General features: G+C 39.7%; 1 protein-coding gene across 1 annotated transcript in view; it reads left to right on the top strand.

Moving 5' to 3' along the window:
• Window positions 1-16,321, top strand: part of LOC136581732 (mucin-5AC-like) — a 35,064-nt gene that overhangs the window by 7,776 nt on the left and 10,967 nt on the right. The window contains exons 13-34 of the mRNA XM_066582356.1: window positions 207-276; window positions 378-515; window positions 599-763; window positions 866-960; window positions 1,531-1,657; window positions 1,984-2,239; window positions 2,341-2,387; window positions 3,253-3,353; window positions 3,571-3,722; window positions 3,822-3,960; window positions 4,053-4,163; window positions 4,851-5,030; window positions 5,166-5,405; window positions 5,749-5,905; window positions 6,031-6,159; window positions 6,613-6,757; window positions 7,030-7,073; window positions 7,815-8,009; window positions 8,620-14,292; window positions 14,444-14,730; window positions 15,139-15,313; window positions 15,861-16,111. Coding sequence (XP_066438453.1) covers window positions 207-276; window positions 378-515; window positions 599-763; window positions 866-960; window positions 1,531-1,657; window positions 1,984-2,239; window positions 2,341-2,387; window positions 3,253-3,353; window positions 3,571-3,722; window positions 3,822-3,960; window positions 4,053-4,163; window positions 4,851-5,030; window positions 5,166-5,405; window positions 5,749-5,905; window positions 6,031-6,159; window positions 6,613-6,757; window positions 7,030-7,073; window positions 7,815-8,009; window positions 8,620-14,292; window positions 14,444-14,730; window positions 15,139-15,313; window positions 15,861-16,111 — 8,877 coding nt within the window. The remainder of the gene's footprint in view (window positions 1-206; window positions 277-377; window positions 516-598; window positions 764-865; window positions 961-1,530; window positions 1,658-1,983; window positions 2,240-2,340; window positions 2,388-3,252; window positions 3,354-3,570; window positions 3,723-3,821; window positions 3,961-4,052; window positions 4,164-4,850; window positions 5,031-5,165; window positions 5,406-5,748; window positions 5,906-6,030; window positions 6,160-6,612; window positions 6,758-7,029; window positions 7,074-7,814; window positions 8,010-8,619; window positions 14,293-14,443; window positions 14,731-15,138; window positions 15,314-15,860; window positions 16,112-16,321) is intronic.

Genomic DNA, 16,321 nt, shown 5'->3' on the forward strand with positions numbered 1-16,321 from the left:
TGCAACTCAGCCCCATGAACTGTCTTAGATCCTTCATTCTAATAATTAGTTGGGGTCCCTGTAATCTGAGCCCCCACAGTTCAGCAGATGACAGTATATTGTAGCAACATGCAGAACTTTCTACTGCTGAATTACCTCTTAAATGCTCTTTAGACAGTATTAAAATCTACGGTTTTCACACCTCTACTGTCTTTTTACCCAAACAGATAGTTGTGATCAAGCCTTGCGGTAGTGTCTTTGTCAACAACATCTATACTCGACTGCCCATGTCTGCAGGTAGGCTATGATATTGAAAATATATGATGCTTGGTTATAGTTGTGATATGACATCATCTGCCACGTTTTATTTTTTCTAATTGTACCACATTTAATTGCAGCCAATGTAACCGTCTTCAGACCTTCAAATTTCTACATTGTCGTTGAGACAAACTTGGGAGTACAATTGGTGGCTCAGCTGATTCCATTTATGCAGGTTTATGTGGTTCTGGATCCATCCTACAAGGGTCAGACATGCGGTAGGTTTGACTTTACACTAATGTTCTCACTTTCTTAATCGCGTTACAAAAGGCATTCTTCTTATAGATGTTCATCTTCTCAGGTCTCTGTGGAAACTTCAATGACAAACAGACAGATGAGTTCCTAACCATCAATGGTGTCATTGAAGGCACAGCTGCATCCTTCGCCAACACATGGAAGACTCAAGCAAGTTGCGCAAATATTAAGAATGTCTATGAAGATCCTTGCTCTCTGAGTATTGAAAATGGTAAGGCTTGTGTCCATTCAATTAATTAAGTGGAAAGATATCTCAAAACTGTACGGTAACTATGGTGAGATTATATATATTTGGTTTTCTCCTGTATTACAGAAAAATATGCCCAGCACTGGTGTGGTCTTTTATCTGATCCATCTGGTCCATTTGCTGCCTGCCATGCCACAGTCGACCCAGCTGTTTACAAAGCGGTATGCCAATTTCTCTTTAATACAACTCTAATGACTTATTTTGGAGACTAGCTGATCTCAGCTAGTCCCCTGGTTAGAATCAGGGTGATCAGATAATAATTACCAAGGAAAGTACACATTAACATATGTAGGAACCAGTGAAATCAACACCCAGCCTATGCATGCAATTCCTCAGACCAGATGGGGTTATCCGAGATAGACCTCCCCTTTAAAGGCACACTCAAAACAAAACTGATATATCGTTTCATGGCCAGTGCAAAGCTTGAGGAAAAGATGCATGTCACAAGGATTTTGTCTCTATTTTCTCAACCACTGTGTCATACACAGCCTGTTCAGCTCTAATCGAGTATCAGTCTTACTGGAATGTTCCTTTAATAGCAAAACGTTTGGCTTTGTTTTTCAGTATATAACGTACCGTGCATTTCATCTATGACAACTAATCAAAATGTTACAAAATTATAGCACGTGATAGAAGTCAAAAAAATCTCTTGCTTGCTTAAGCAGAGTACATAATAATGTTGCATAGATAATGTACAGAGATAGATAACTGCGGGCTTTTGTTTCTTTCAGAACTGTATGTTTGACACCTGCAACTGTGAGAAAAGTGAAGAATGCATGTGTGCTTCCTTGTCATCCTACGTCCTAGCCTGTGCTACCAAAGGAATCATCATGGAGGGATGGAGAACCAACGTCTGCTGTAAGTCTTTCAAAAAAATGTAGAAAAAAAATTAAAAAATACTCTAAATGGATGTGCAGAAAGATCCAAAAATTTAATGGCTTGATATAATGATTCTCAAAAGAAGCAGAAGCCGTTCTTTATATCGGAAACAGCGCCATGGACTGCGTCTGGTATAGCAGCTAAGCCCAATTCAAGTGTATGGTGATGGGCTGCAATACCAAAAACAACCCATAGCCAAGAGTAGTCCTGCTTCTGGAAATAACTAGATGATTTGTTGTTAATCGCATCCAACATTTTTAAAACTCTTACAGAGTTATCTTACTCTTCCATTTTTTCATACACAGTTAAATACATGAACAACTGCCCCAAAACACAGGTCTACACCTACTCTACAAGCACTTGCCAGCCCACATGCCGTTCCCTTAGTGAGCCTGATGTTACCTGTGGTATCAAGTTTCCCGCTGTAGATGGTTGCACTTGTGCCAAAAATTTCTACCTGGATGACAGTGGCAAATGCGTTTCTGCTGAAACTTGCCCATGTTACTTCAAGGGATCTGTTGTACCGTCTGGAGAAACTATCCATGAAAATGGGATCATGTGGTAAGTGTGAATAGTCATACAGCTGTGCATTTGCATTCTTTATCATATAACTGTCACCTCTATTACTGTAAATTATAACATGGCTATTCTTCAATTTGCAGCACTTGCACTAAGGGGCAACTCAGCTGTATTGGAACAATTACACCAAGTAAGAAAATATTCAGACCTTCTCACATTTGTATCGAAGTTTTTCATCAACCGGGGGAAAGCTATAGTTTTCTGCCCTATCCTTGTATCTAAATATTGTGGCCATTCACTGAGCGGTCATCATTCTTGTGGGAAAGCACAGGAGGGATAATCACGGGGGTGACTGTAATGCACTTAAGTGCCTAAAAATAATCCTGTCTAAAGGCATAGAATCATAGAATAGAATGGAAGAGTTGGAAGGGACCTCAGGGTCATCGGGTCCACCCCCCTGCTCAATGCAGGATCACTAAATCACCCCAGACAGATATTTGTCCAGCCTTTGTTTGAACAATTCCATTGAAGGAGAACTCACCACCTCCCGTGGTAACCTGTTCCACTCATTGATCACCCTCACCATCAGAAAGTTTTTCTAATATCTAATTTGTGTCTCCTCCCTTTCAGTTTCATCCCATTGCTGAAGGCCTGACCACACTGTCCTCTGCACCATCTGTTTCACTTAGGGAGGGCAGAAATGTGTACAAGCCTGACTGTGAGTCTCCGGATACCAAACTTGAAGGATCATACGTGCATATGATGCTCTAAGTTTGATTCCAGAGACCCGCGGTCAGGCTGGGACACACTTCTGCACTTCATACGTGTAACAGATGATACAGAAAACAGTATGGTCAAGCCCTAAAAAGACCTTTAGGCATAGTGGCTTATTGGTATTCCGCCTGGCACCAGCACCTTAGGCATGTGCCCTTTAGATATGCCCATAAAACTCCTTGCTATAATGGTTCTTGGTGCTATAATCTTTCTCACTGATGATCTAATATATTGCAATCTTTTTTCCTATTTTAATACTTACATTTATCTTGTGGTTTCAGCTTGCACTGCTCCTATGGTTTATCTTGATTGCAAGAATGTTTCAAAGGGAACCAAAGGTTCTGAATGCCAGAAGAGTTGTCACACTTTGGACATGGCTTGCGTGAGTATTCTTTACTGTAAGAGCAGTGAGATATGGAAGTCTCTACCGCAGTTGATTTTCTGAATGCGTAAAATGGATCTGAATAACTTTCTGGAAAGTAAAATCTTTTTACAAGTTATGTGTACTAGGTTGCTGAGATGAGTAATTGATCCACATTCAACTGTATGGAAGATATTTCAACTTTTACTTTAACACATTTATTTTTTATGTCTTACAGTACAGTGCAAAATGCATATCCGGCTGTGTGTGTCCTGCAGGACTGGTGTCAGATGGCAAAGGTGGCTGCATCAAGGAAGAACAATGCCCATGTATTCATAATGATGCCACATATCAACCTGGCGAGAAGATCACAATGAAATGCAATACTTGGTATGAGAATTTAGTTCTGGCCAAGCATAAACTAAACTAAATACAGTACCTGAAAGTCTGTGAAAAGTGTCATTGCTAAATTCCTCCATATTTTAACAGTACCTGCAAAGACCGTATGTGGCAATGTACAAAGAACCCCTGCCTGGCCACCTGTGCTGTGTATGGTGATGGACATTATATTACCTTTGATGGAAAACGCTACAACTTCGATGGAGACTGTGAATATATACTTGCCCAGGTAAATGAAAGTGCATAACATAAGTTGCATGATGCATATATAGTCAAGATCATTACTTTGTTCACATCCAATGTCTATGTGTGTAATTTTAGGATCACTGCAGCAAAGGAGGAAATGGCAGCACCTTCAGAGTCGTCACTGAGAACATCCCATGTGGAACCACTGGCACCACTTGCTCTAAGAGCATCAAAGTCTTCATGGGGGTGAGAAATTAATAATACTTAATTAAAATCAAGTAATATATTAAAGAAGTTGTCTAATAAAGACAAGGCTTGTCCCTATTTCGTATTGAAGGCTTATAGTACCTCTACATGGACATATAGACGCCCGGCTAATTGCTCAAATGAGCAATTTCATGCAACTATTGGCTCGTGTACATATGCCCCCAACATGGAACTGAGAAATCACTCAGTTGTCACTAGTCAGTCAGTTTCAGCTCACTGAAAGAGAATGTCTTCTGAGCGGCTTTTCAATCTATGAGCGACTCCTGTTTACTGTGAATGGAGGTGGGTGGGCCGGAATGATCCCCAGCCCACTCCACCTCTATTCATTTGAATGACTATTGCTCCTGTGTAGTCGCTGATATAGCTGTTGGGCGTTTATGCCCCAACAGTCATTCCATGTAAAGGTACCTTAATAATGTTAAGAGGAAGGATTCCCACTTGGTTCCCCTCCTGTATGGGCCAGAGAGAACTCCAGTGTTATAGACAGGATCCTTTAATGTATTACATGGTTGGCTATTCCCACTGAAAGGGAAACATACTTCACCCTGCAATAACAGCTGATCACAAGGGTTTCCAAGAGGTAGCTGATTGTTGGGATAGCTATCTTAAAGAAAGTCGTTGGCTTTATGTTATATCCTGAGCTGGAATTCAATTTTCCATTTGCAGAGCTATGAGCTTATTCTCACTGAGGAGCACATTGAAGTGCTAGAACGAGGCATCGGAGAAGTTGCTCCATACAAAGTCAGACATATGGGTATTTACCTTGTCATTGAAGCTGATAATGGACTCATCCTGATGTGGGACAAAAGGACCAGCCTTTTCATCAAGCTCAGTAAAGACTTCGAGGTAAGACTTTACTGTACAACATCCCCCTTCTATCATTTCTCTTTTACTATACAATTACCAATATAGATTGGACTGTAACCTATACAAGTTAATAGTTTTACCATACACAAACAATAATATATGTTAATATCACAGGGTAAAGTTTGCGGTCTGTGTGGTGATTACGATGGAAACGGTAACAATGACTTCACCACAAGAAGTTTGTCTGTGGTTGAAGATGTTTTTGAATTTGGAAACAGCTGGAAAGTTTCACCAACATGTCCTGATGCCAAAGAACCCAAAGATTCCTGCCGTGCAAACCCATATAGGAAATCCTGGGCACAGAAACAATGTAGTATCCTCAACAGTAAAGTCTTCTCTGCCTGCCATGCTCAGGTATGGGCCCCTATTACATTGTTTTTCTTTGTTATTGTACTTCTGTATTGAGATATTGCATTCTAAGATGTAATATGCGTAAAGAATACCTGTACTTTTACCTTCGGAAGGCTTCTGCTCCTTCGGAGAAATATAGTGGAATTGGCTAGCAATCTAATGCCTCTAGGAACTTTCTGTCTCTCCCAATAGTAGATGTTTGGGGAAAGAAGAATGGGTCAAGTTGGATTTCAACATGCCTAATTCTTTATTAACTTACAAGAATTTGCATCAATTTTCCACTCTTCCAATTACATATAATTGTTATGTATTAAAAACCACTAATTTATTATGATTACTTTTTCAGGTTGATGTTTCCAAGTACTATGATGCCTGTGTTGAAGATGCTTGTGCTTGTGATTCTGGTGGAGACTGTGAGTGTTTCTGTACAGCGGTAGCAGCCTACGCTCAAGCGTGTGGAGAAACTGGAGTCTGTGTTTCCTGGAGAACCCCAAGCATCTGTCGTGAGTACTCCAACTACACATAGTGCCACGTTCTACTGTAAATAGTGTCTTATTGACGTCATAAGTTTTCGTGTTAGCTACATTTTTACAATTCGTATTTTAACCATGGCTTCTTTTTTCTTCAGCTCTTTTCTGTGATTACTACAACCCTCAAGGAGTGTGTGAATGGCACTACAAACCTTGTGGAGCTCCCTGCATGAAGACCTGTAGGAACCCAAGTGGGAAATGTATGCATGAGCTGTCTGGCTTGGAAGGTATGAGAACTTCTTCCATTTCACTAAAAATCCAGTTGGAATAAGAAGTTGTTTCAGAGTTTCATGGAAGGCATAGCAAAACTGAACATAGATAGCTGTTGGTTAAACATTAAGCTACTACTGCACCAACCACTCAAAACCCCTCTATAAGTATATAATTTCAGGCCAACATAACATACTTACTTGTTTAGAATAGATAGTTATGGCATTGTTAATCTCCAGGCAAACAGCATTAAAATCCAACTCCACTAAGATTTAATTTCAGCAGCTGTTGATATTGCAGAAATGTTTCCCAGAAAATAGATTGTCAGGGAATCCATTGGAAATTCGTAGGGTTCACCATCAAAAATCGAATGTCTATCTCCAGCATAAGTACCCAATGAAGCTGGAGTGTCCACCTCATCCAAGTTTATTGTAATCTAACATGATACTTGCTTTCTTCTGACTGATTAGGATGTTACCCTAGCTGTCCAGCAGCTACACCATTCTTTGATGAGGATGACATGGAGTGTGTGGCTCAATGTGGCTGCTATGATGATGAAGGAAAACATTACAAAGTTGGACAACCTGTACCAACCAGTGACAACTGTAAGACCTGGTGAGTGATCTGATAGACAATTTATACAAAGTAAGCTATCCCCAAGCGACTATATAGGAATATATATAACAAGAGCCATTGCATTGTATTTAATACACAGGGATATTAACCCTACGATAGAAAATGGGAACCTTGTTTTGGGTTGTTGAAGTACAATTCCTCTAATATTCTCAATTTTTACCTTATCTTAATTATGTAAACGAATCCCATAACTCTTGTATGCATATTCACTAAGATATGTAAGACTTAATCTAGAATATTTTTATCTACAGCAATTGCAAGATGTCCGGAATAGAATGCAAGTACCAGAAAGAAGGTAAATGTTTGTTTTTATATAAGAACACACAAATGATATTAGGATGAATTAAATCATAGCAAATGAATACTTAAATTTAAATGAAAAGATAAATAATGAATACAGAGGTGAAGCTATAGGGGATGCAGGGGTAATCCTTTCATCCAGCCACTGATGCCTGAGGTCATAAGGTTCTCCTGCCACATAAGAAGACCTCAGTATGGCGCATTGGTAAGCTCTGCCTTGTTACAGATTTTACATTACAGCCCAAGAGTCTCAAGTTATGCCTCTGAATCTATGACATTAACCCTTTCCAATCCAATTTTGGATTCAGGGTTTCCTAAAAGACTTTCTCTTTCTGCTGTTATGCAACGGTGCCATCTGCTGGCTAAAACCAGTGTGTGTGCGCCAGAGAGGCTCCAACAGTGGAGTGGCTGGCAATAGACGGTAGGAATACCCTGTCGGACGTCTTCTGACATTGGAGCTGTGCAAGCTTCAATCAGAATGTAGGAAGACATCAGACAGTGGATAGGAAAGGGTTCAGTCTATAATTTAAGAATCTAGAAATTAAATCCTAAGATTCAGTCTGTGTGTTATTAATAGATGTCAGAAACGCAAGACTTGTATAAAAAGTCCCACTTTGACTCGAAGGAATGCTGCCTTTCAATAGGTGGCACTGTGGAGGATTTATTCCATCTCCCTTATTTGCTTATTAATAGATATAATTTGTGTTGGTAATTGTGATTGCATTTTATTTTACAGCATGCCAATGTGAATACCATGGTAAAATGTACCATTTCAATGATGTTATCTACAACACTACTGATGGCATTGGAGGCTGTATCAGTGCTATCTGCAAGGAAAATGGCACCATTTACAGAGACATTTATAACTGTAAAACTACTACTACACCAAGAACAACCTTTAGCTTTACTTCAACACATCCCACTACTAAAGGTATAGTGCTATAATCTTAAAGAATGTCTATTAAAGAATGAATTTCCTTCAAGCATCCAGGTTTCATAATGATCTTTGAAATGCTGTATTGGTATAAATTATACCAAATTATATCAGAATGCAATGGCCTTCATTCATAAAAACTGATAAAACAAAGTACCGGTGGTGCTCATAGGAACCAATCAGATTCCATCTGTCTTTCTCCTATGTATAAAGTTAAAAATAAAATATTTAATTTTTTTAGACCGTGATTTCTGGGCAATAAGGAATCTTTTTATTTAAACAGTTTTAATGAATGAGGCATAGTGTATCACTGCTAGCTATGAATTTCTATCTATCTGGAGATATAGTAGACCGCCATGACACACTACGGCAATAGGAGAACATGACTATACTATTTGCATATTTACATAGAGTGCTGCTCATTCAAAGTGAAAGAAAATGGCCATGCGACACAAATAGAAGAGAGCACCATAGAGCGCTACACTATTAATGGGGTGCTGGTTGTTATATTGGAGACCACTACTTCTATATCTATCATTTGATATATCATTTTGTTTGCACTTCTTTCTTTTTTTTTCATCCAATTTATACTTTTTTTGTTCCATAGAAACAAAACCACCTCTGACTACAATCTGTGTGAAGGAAGTCTGCAAATGGTCTCAGTGGTTTGATGCCAGTTATCCTGAACCAGGAATGCAAAATGGAGACTTTGACACGTATGATAAAATATTAGCTAAAGGATATTCCATATGTAAACATCCACAAGATATTCAATGCAGAGCTGAGAGGTTCCCCGATACACCATTAGCAGAGCTTGAGCAAAATGTACAGTGCAATGTATCATTTGGTCTGATTTGCCAGAACAGTCAGCAGCTACCGCCTATCTGCTATAATTATGAACTCAGAGTTTTGTGTTGCGGTTATGAAAAGTGTGATACGACTCCAGCTACAACACCTGAAACTACAAAACCACCGGCAACCACACAGCCATCTACAACACACCCTACAACAAAGCCATCTACAACAACACACCCTACAACAAAGCCATCTACAAGCATAGTGACAACAGCTCCAACTACCCATGTTAGTACAACTACATCTAACACTCCAACAGCGTGTCAACCCAAATGTACATGGACAGAATGGCTTGATGTTCATTTGCCAGGTGTTGGTAAAGATGAAGGAGATTATGAGACATATGACAAAATCATAGCTGAAGGACACAGAATTTGCAAAAAGCCTGATGGTATACAATGCAGATCAGAGAAATATCCAAAAGTACCAATTGGTAAAATTGGGCAGGTAGTCCAGTGCAATCTTACTTTTGGTCTTGTTTGCAAAAATGAAGATCAGGAAGGAGACTTCAAGGTATGCCTCAACTACCAAATAAAGGTTCTCTGTTGTGATGACTACAGTCACTGTGGTACTCCAGTGCCAGCAACTACAACAGAAACTACAACTCCCCTTACTACTACTCCAGTACCACCAACTACAACAGAAACTACAACTCCCCTTACTACTACTCCAGTACCACCAACTACAACAGAAACTACAACTCCCCTTACTACTACTCCAGTACCACCAACTACAACAGAAACTACAACACCCCTTACTACTACTCCAGTACCACCAACTACAACAGAAACTACAACTCCAGTACCACCAACTACAACAGAAACTACAACTCCCCTTACTACTACTCCAGTACCACCAACTACAACAGAAACTACAACTCCAGTACCACCAACTACAACAGAAACTACAACTCCAGTACCACCAACTACAACAGAAACTACAACACCCCTTACTACTACTCCAGTACCACCAACTACAACAGAAACTACAACTCCAGTACCACCAACTACAACAGAAACTACAACTCCCCTTACTACTACTCCAGTACCACCAACTACAACAGAAACTACAACTCCAGTACCACCAACTACAACAGAAACTACAACTCCAGTACCACCAACTACAACAGAAACTACAACTCCCCTTACTACTACTCCAGTACCACCAACTACAACAGAAACTACAACTCCCCTTACTACTACTCCTGTACCACCAACTACAACAGAAACTACAACACCCCTTACTACTACTCCAGTACCACCAACTACAACAGAAACTACAACTCCCCTTACTACTACTCCAGTACCACCAACTACAACAGAAACTACAACTCCCCTTACTACTACTCCTGTACCACCAACTACAACAGAAACTACAACTTCCACCACTACTGAAACAACAACAACTTCTACTACAACTACTACAGTGCCCCCAACGACAACAGAAACTACCACTACTACCACAACTACTGAAACACCAACTACAACAGAAACCACAACCACTTCAACTACAACACCAGAAACAACTACTACAACTACAACTGAAACACCAGAAACAACAACCCCAGAAACTGTAGTAACCAGAACATTTACAACTCCTAAACCAACAACAAGTAAACAAAAGATCTGTGAACCACAGTGCAAATGGTCAACCTGGATAGATGTTGATATCCCAACGTCTGACATTGATGGAGGAGATAAAGAAACCTTTGAAAACATAATGGCTAACGGTAAACATGTATGTCAAAACCCTCAAAATATTGAATGTAGAGCTGCAGATTATCCTGGGATCAGTATTACAAGTATTGGGCAGAAGGTTCAATGTGATGTCACCATAGGGTTAGTGTGCAATAACAAGGATCAAGTTGGAGATATTAAACAATGTTACAATTACCAGATAAAGGTTCTGTGTTGTGATGATTACAGCCATTGTAGCACAGCTCCTCCACCAACAACAACCCCGGCTACTACTACTACTACAACAGTGCCACCAACTACAACAGAAACTACTACTGAAACAACTACCACCACAACTACTACAGTGCCACCAACTACAACTCCTACTACTACTGAAACAACTACTACAACAACTACTACTGTGCCACCAACTACAACAGAAACTACAACTCCCACTACTACAGAAACAACAACTACCACCACAACTACTCCAGTGACAACAACTACAACTACAACTCCTGAGACAACAACACCTGCAACTACTACAACTACTCCAGATCGCGAGGGCTGCCAACCTAAATGCAAGTGGACAACGTGGATTGATGTTGATACTCCTACTTCTGGCATTGATGGGGGAGATAAAGAAACCTTTGAAAACATAATTGCTAAAGACAAACACATCTGTAAGCATCCAAAAAATATTGAGTGCAGAGCTGAAGATTTCCCAGATATCACTATTGATAATATCGGTCAGGTAGTCACATGTGACCTCACTAAAGGGTTAGTGTGCAACAACAAGGATCAAACTGGAGTGATCAAACTATGCTACAATTACCAGATAAAGGTTTTATGTTGTGACGATTACAGCCATTGTAGCACAGCTCCTCCACAAACCACAACTCCCGCTACTACAACAACAACTCCCACTACTACTACAACTGAAACAACAACTACTACCACAACTACTCCAGTGACAACAACTACAACTACAACAACTCCGGAGACAACAACCACAACTACAACAACTCCGGAGACAACAACTACAACAACAACTCCAGAGACAACAACTCCAGAGACAACAACTACAACAACAACAACTCCAGAGACAACAACTACAACAACAACAACTCCAGAGACAACAACTACAACAACTCCAGAGACAACAACTACAACAACAACTCCAGAGACAACAACTACAACAACTCCAAAACCAACAACCACAACTACAACTACTCCAGAGACAACAACAACTACAACAACCACAGCTACAACAACTCCAGAGACTACAACAACAACTCCAGAGACAACAACCACAACTACAACAACTCCAGAGACAACAACACCTGCAACTACTACAACTACTCCAGATCGTGGCTGCCAACCTAAATGCAAGTGGACAACGTGGATTGATGTTGATACTCCTACTTCTGGCATTGATGGAGGAGATAAAGAAACCTTTGAAAACATAATTGCTAAAGACAAACACATCTGTAAGCATCCAAAAAATATTGAGTGCAGAGCTGAAGATTTCCCAGATATCACTATTGGTAACGTCGGTCAGGTAGTCACATGTGACCTCACTAAAGGGTTAGTGTGCAACAACAAAGATCAAACTGGAAAAGTCAAGCTATGTTACAATTACCAAATAAAGGTTTTATGTTGTGACGATTATAGCCATTGTAGCACAGCTCCTCCACAAACAACAACTCCCGCTACTACAACGACAGCTGCCACTACAACTGAAACAACAACTACAACAACAACAACTCCATTGACAACAACTACAACAACAACTCCAGAGACAACAACTACAACAACAACTCCAGAGACAACAACCACCACAACAACAACAACTCCAGAGACAACAACCACAACTACAACTACTCCAGAGACAACAACTACAACAACAACTCCAAAAACAACAACCACAACTACAACAACTCCTGAGACAACAACACCTGCAACTACTACAACTACTCCAGATCGCAGCTGCCAACCTAAATGCAAGTGGACAACGTGGATTGATGTTGATACTCCCACTCCTGGCATTGATGGGGGAGATAAAGAAACCTTTGAAAACATAATTGCTAAAGACAAACACATCTGTAAGCATCCAAAAAATATTGAGTGCAGAGCTGAAGATTTCCCAGATATCACTATTGATAACGTTGGTCAGGTAGTCACATGTGATCTCACTAAAGGGTTAGTGTGCAACAACAAAGATCAAACTGGAGTGATCAAACTATGCTACAATTACCAGATAAAGGTTTTATGTTGTGATGATTACAGCCATTGTAGCACAGCTCCTCCACAAACAACAACCCCTGCTACTACAACAACAACTGCCACTACTACTGAAACAACAACTACTACCACAACTACTCCAGTGACAACAACTCCAGAGACAACAACTACAACAACAACAACTCCTGAGACAACAACTACAACAACTCCAGAGACAACAACTACAACAACAACAACTCCAGAGACAACAACACCTGCCACTACTACTGAAACAACAACTACTACCACAACTACTCCAGTGACAACAACTCCAGAGACAACAACTACAACAACAACTCCTGAGACAACAACTACAACAACAACAACTCCAGAGACTACAACAACCACAGCTACAACAACTCCAGAGACAACAACTACAACTACAACAACTCCAGAGACAACAACTACAACAACAACAACTCCAGAGACAACAACACCTGCAACTACTACAACTACTCCAGATCGCGAGGGCTGCCAACCTAAATGCAAGTGGACAACATGGATTGATGTTGATACTCCTACTTCTGGCATTGATGGAGGAGATAAAGAAACCTTTGAAAACATAATTGCTAAAGACAAACACATCTGTAAGCATCCAAAAAATATTGAGTGCAGAGCTGAAGATTTCCCAGATATCACTATTGATAACGTCGGTCAGGTAGTCACATGTGACCTCACTAAAGGCTTTGTGTGCAACAACAAAGATCAAACTGGAAAAGTCAAGCAATGTTACAATTACCAGATAAAGGTTTTATGTTGTGACGATTATAGCCATTGTAGCACAGCTCCTCCACAAACAACAACCCCCGCTACTACAACGACAACAACAGCTGCCACTACTACTGAAACAACAACTACAACAACAACAACTCCAGAGACAACAACAACAACTCCAGAAACAACAACTACAACAACAACTCCTGAGACAACAACACCTGCAACTACTACAACTACTCCAGATCGTGGCTGCCAACCTAAATGCAAGTGGACAACGTGGATTGATGTTGATACTCCTACTTCTGGCATTGATGGAGGAGATAAAGAAACCTTTGAAAACATAATTGCTAAAGACAAACACATCTGTAAGCATCCAAAAAATATTGAGTGCAGAGCTGAAGATTTCCCAGATATCACTATTGATAACGTTGGTCAGGTAGTCACATGTGACCTCACTAAAGGCTTAGTGTGCAACAACAAAGATCAAACTGGAAAAGTCAAGCTATGTTACAATTACCAGATAAAGGTTTTATGTTGTGATGATTACAGCCATTGTAGCACAGCTCCTCCACAAACAACAACCCCCGCTACAACAACAACAACTGCCACTACTACAAAAACCACTCACACTACTACTACAACAACTACTCCAGCATCAACTACAACCACTAAGCCAACAACTACAACACCTGAGCCTACACATACTACAAAATGCTTCTGCCACGTTGAAAGTAAACTCTTCTCACCAGGTAAGTGTTCTGCATCCTTTGATTGTCTAACTTTACTATATTTATTACTAGAGATGTTCTCAAAGTAACACTGATACCACCGCTGAGCCTTATCTGCCATTGAAATTTGTAATGATCAACTTTATTTTTTTCCTATCTTTTTCTCTTCCAGGTGAAATCATCTATAACAAAACCGATGCAGCAGGTTGCATCTATTATGCAGTCTGCAATGACTTTTGTGAAGCTGAAAGATTCACTGGACCTTGTAGAATTGTAACAACCCCAGTACCTAAAACTACTACACCTGAAAAAACAACCACAACCCCAGTACCTAAAACTACTACACCTGAAAAAACAACCACAGAACCTACAACAACTACACATGAAACAACAACCACAGTACCTGCAACAACTACCCCTGAAAAAACAACTCCACTAGAAGGATGCCCTCCTCACAAAGTAACTAATTGTGTTCACACCAGATTGTTTGTCAATTTATCTAATTACCGCTGTCCTAAATGGGTTGCATGAGATTAGAAAACAGTGATATACAGAGCTTCTCTTTCCCATAAACGGTCTCTGGTATTACTACTTGACCATATTCAAGTGAACTTGTCCATGTGCTGTATAGCCAGATACAGCTTATTAACAAGAATGCTACCGTTTCACAAAAAAAAAACCCTATTTTTCTAATCTCAGACAACCCCATGAATTGTGAGTCTATGTGCCTATTGTTTTGCTTAAAGCAGATAATTACCCATTCCTAAAACTCTTCGAAGAAGTTGAAATCCTGCATTGATTTGACATAATGGTGTTAGACTGAATTATCTCTGTTAATTGTGTTGCATTTTATTTTATGTTCTCCAGACTAAAGAAACATGGAAGATTAATAACTGTACAGTGGCCACATGCCATGGAAATAATGTCATCACCATCGAGCCAGTGAGTTGCCCTAAATTAAAGCCACTGTCCTGTGCTAATGGATTCCCACCTGTGAAAAAGATGAGTGCAGATGGATGCTGCGAACATTATGAATGCGAATGTAAGTTTTAATGTAGTGTTAAATACTCTTGTATACGAAAGGCAAAAGCATTCTAGAGGTGATACCATTATTCACTAACCAGGGAAATTATATTTGCAAGCTTTCAGAGTAGAAAGGTGCCTTCATCAGGCATTAACAAGTTAACAACTGAGTGAAAAATACAAAAACTTAAATGAAGTTGTGTCCAGACTGTAAGTGTAAGTTTTAGGAAGGGTTTATTTTCCATGTGAGTAATAATGTGGATAAGGCTGTGTCATACTAGCATCCTGGGCTCTACTGTATATCACGGGGCCATGACAGCTATGCCAGATCCCTTTTTAGATCAGTAATTTTAAGGTAATAGGTTAAGGGCTCCAATGTCATCAGAATCCCCCCAAAACCTTATTAATGCTACTGAGACTAAGATAAATAATCAGTGTGGAATAGCTTAAGACATATTACTGTTTATATAGTTTTTCTGTTTAAATAAAGATTTTACATTTTCTCATACAAATTACCAAAATTTCAAATACCAAAATTTGCTTTGCTTCTTTTTGTATTCTAATAGGTGTATGTAGCGGATGGGGTGATCCTCATTACATCACTTTTGATGGAACCTATTACACCTTCCTGGACAATTGTACTTACGTTCTTGTGCAGCAGATTACTCCCAAATATGACAACTTCCGTGTCCTCGTTGATAACTACTTCTGCGATGCTGAAGATGGCTTGTCCTGTCCACAATCTATTTTGATCTTCTATAAGTCCAATGAAATTGTCTTGACACGTATGCTGTTCCAAGGAAGAATGAATAACAGGGTAAGAGAACTACAAGCTACAAGTCCCGTTTTACTACATAATGGCTTATTTACACATTATTATGTTCTTACACCAAGAATTAAAATATTTTGTCCCTAAAATTTGCACGACCATGACCTACATACTAAGAACAATATTGTTTGCGTATTCATCCAAACTGGTAGTGCTCTATAGCAGAAAGAGTCTGCAGACAGCTATTTACACGGGTGC

Source organism: Eleutherodactylus coqui, chromosome 11 (assembly GCF_035609145.1).
Source record: "Eleutherodactylus coqui strain aEleCoq1 chromosome 11, aEleCoq1.hap1, whole genome shotgun sequence".
Classification (NCBI taxonomy): Eukaryota; Metazoa; Chordata; class Amphibia; order Anura; family Eleutherodactylidae; genus Eleutherodactylus; species Eleutherodactylus coqui.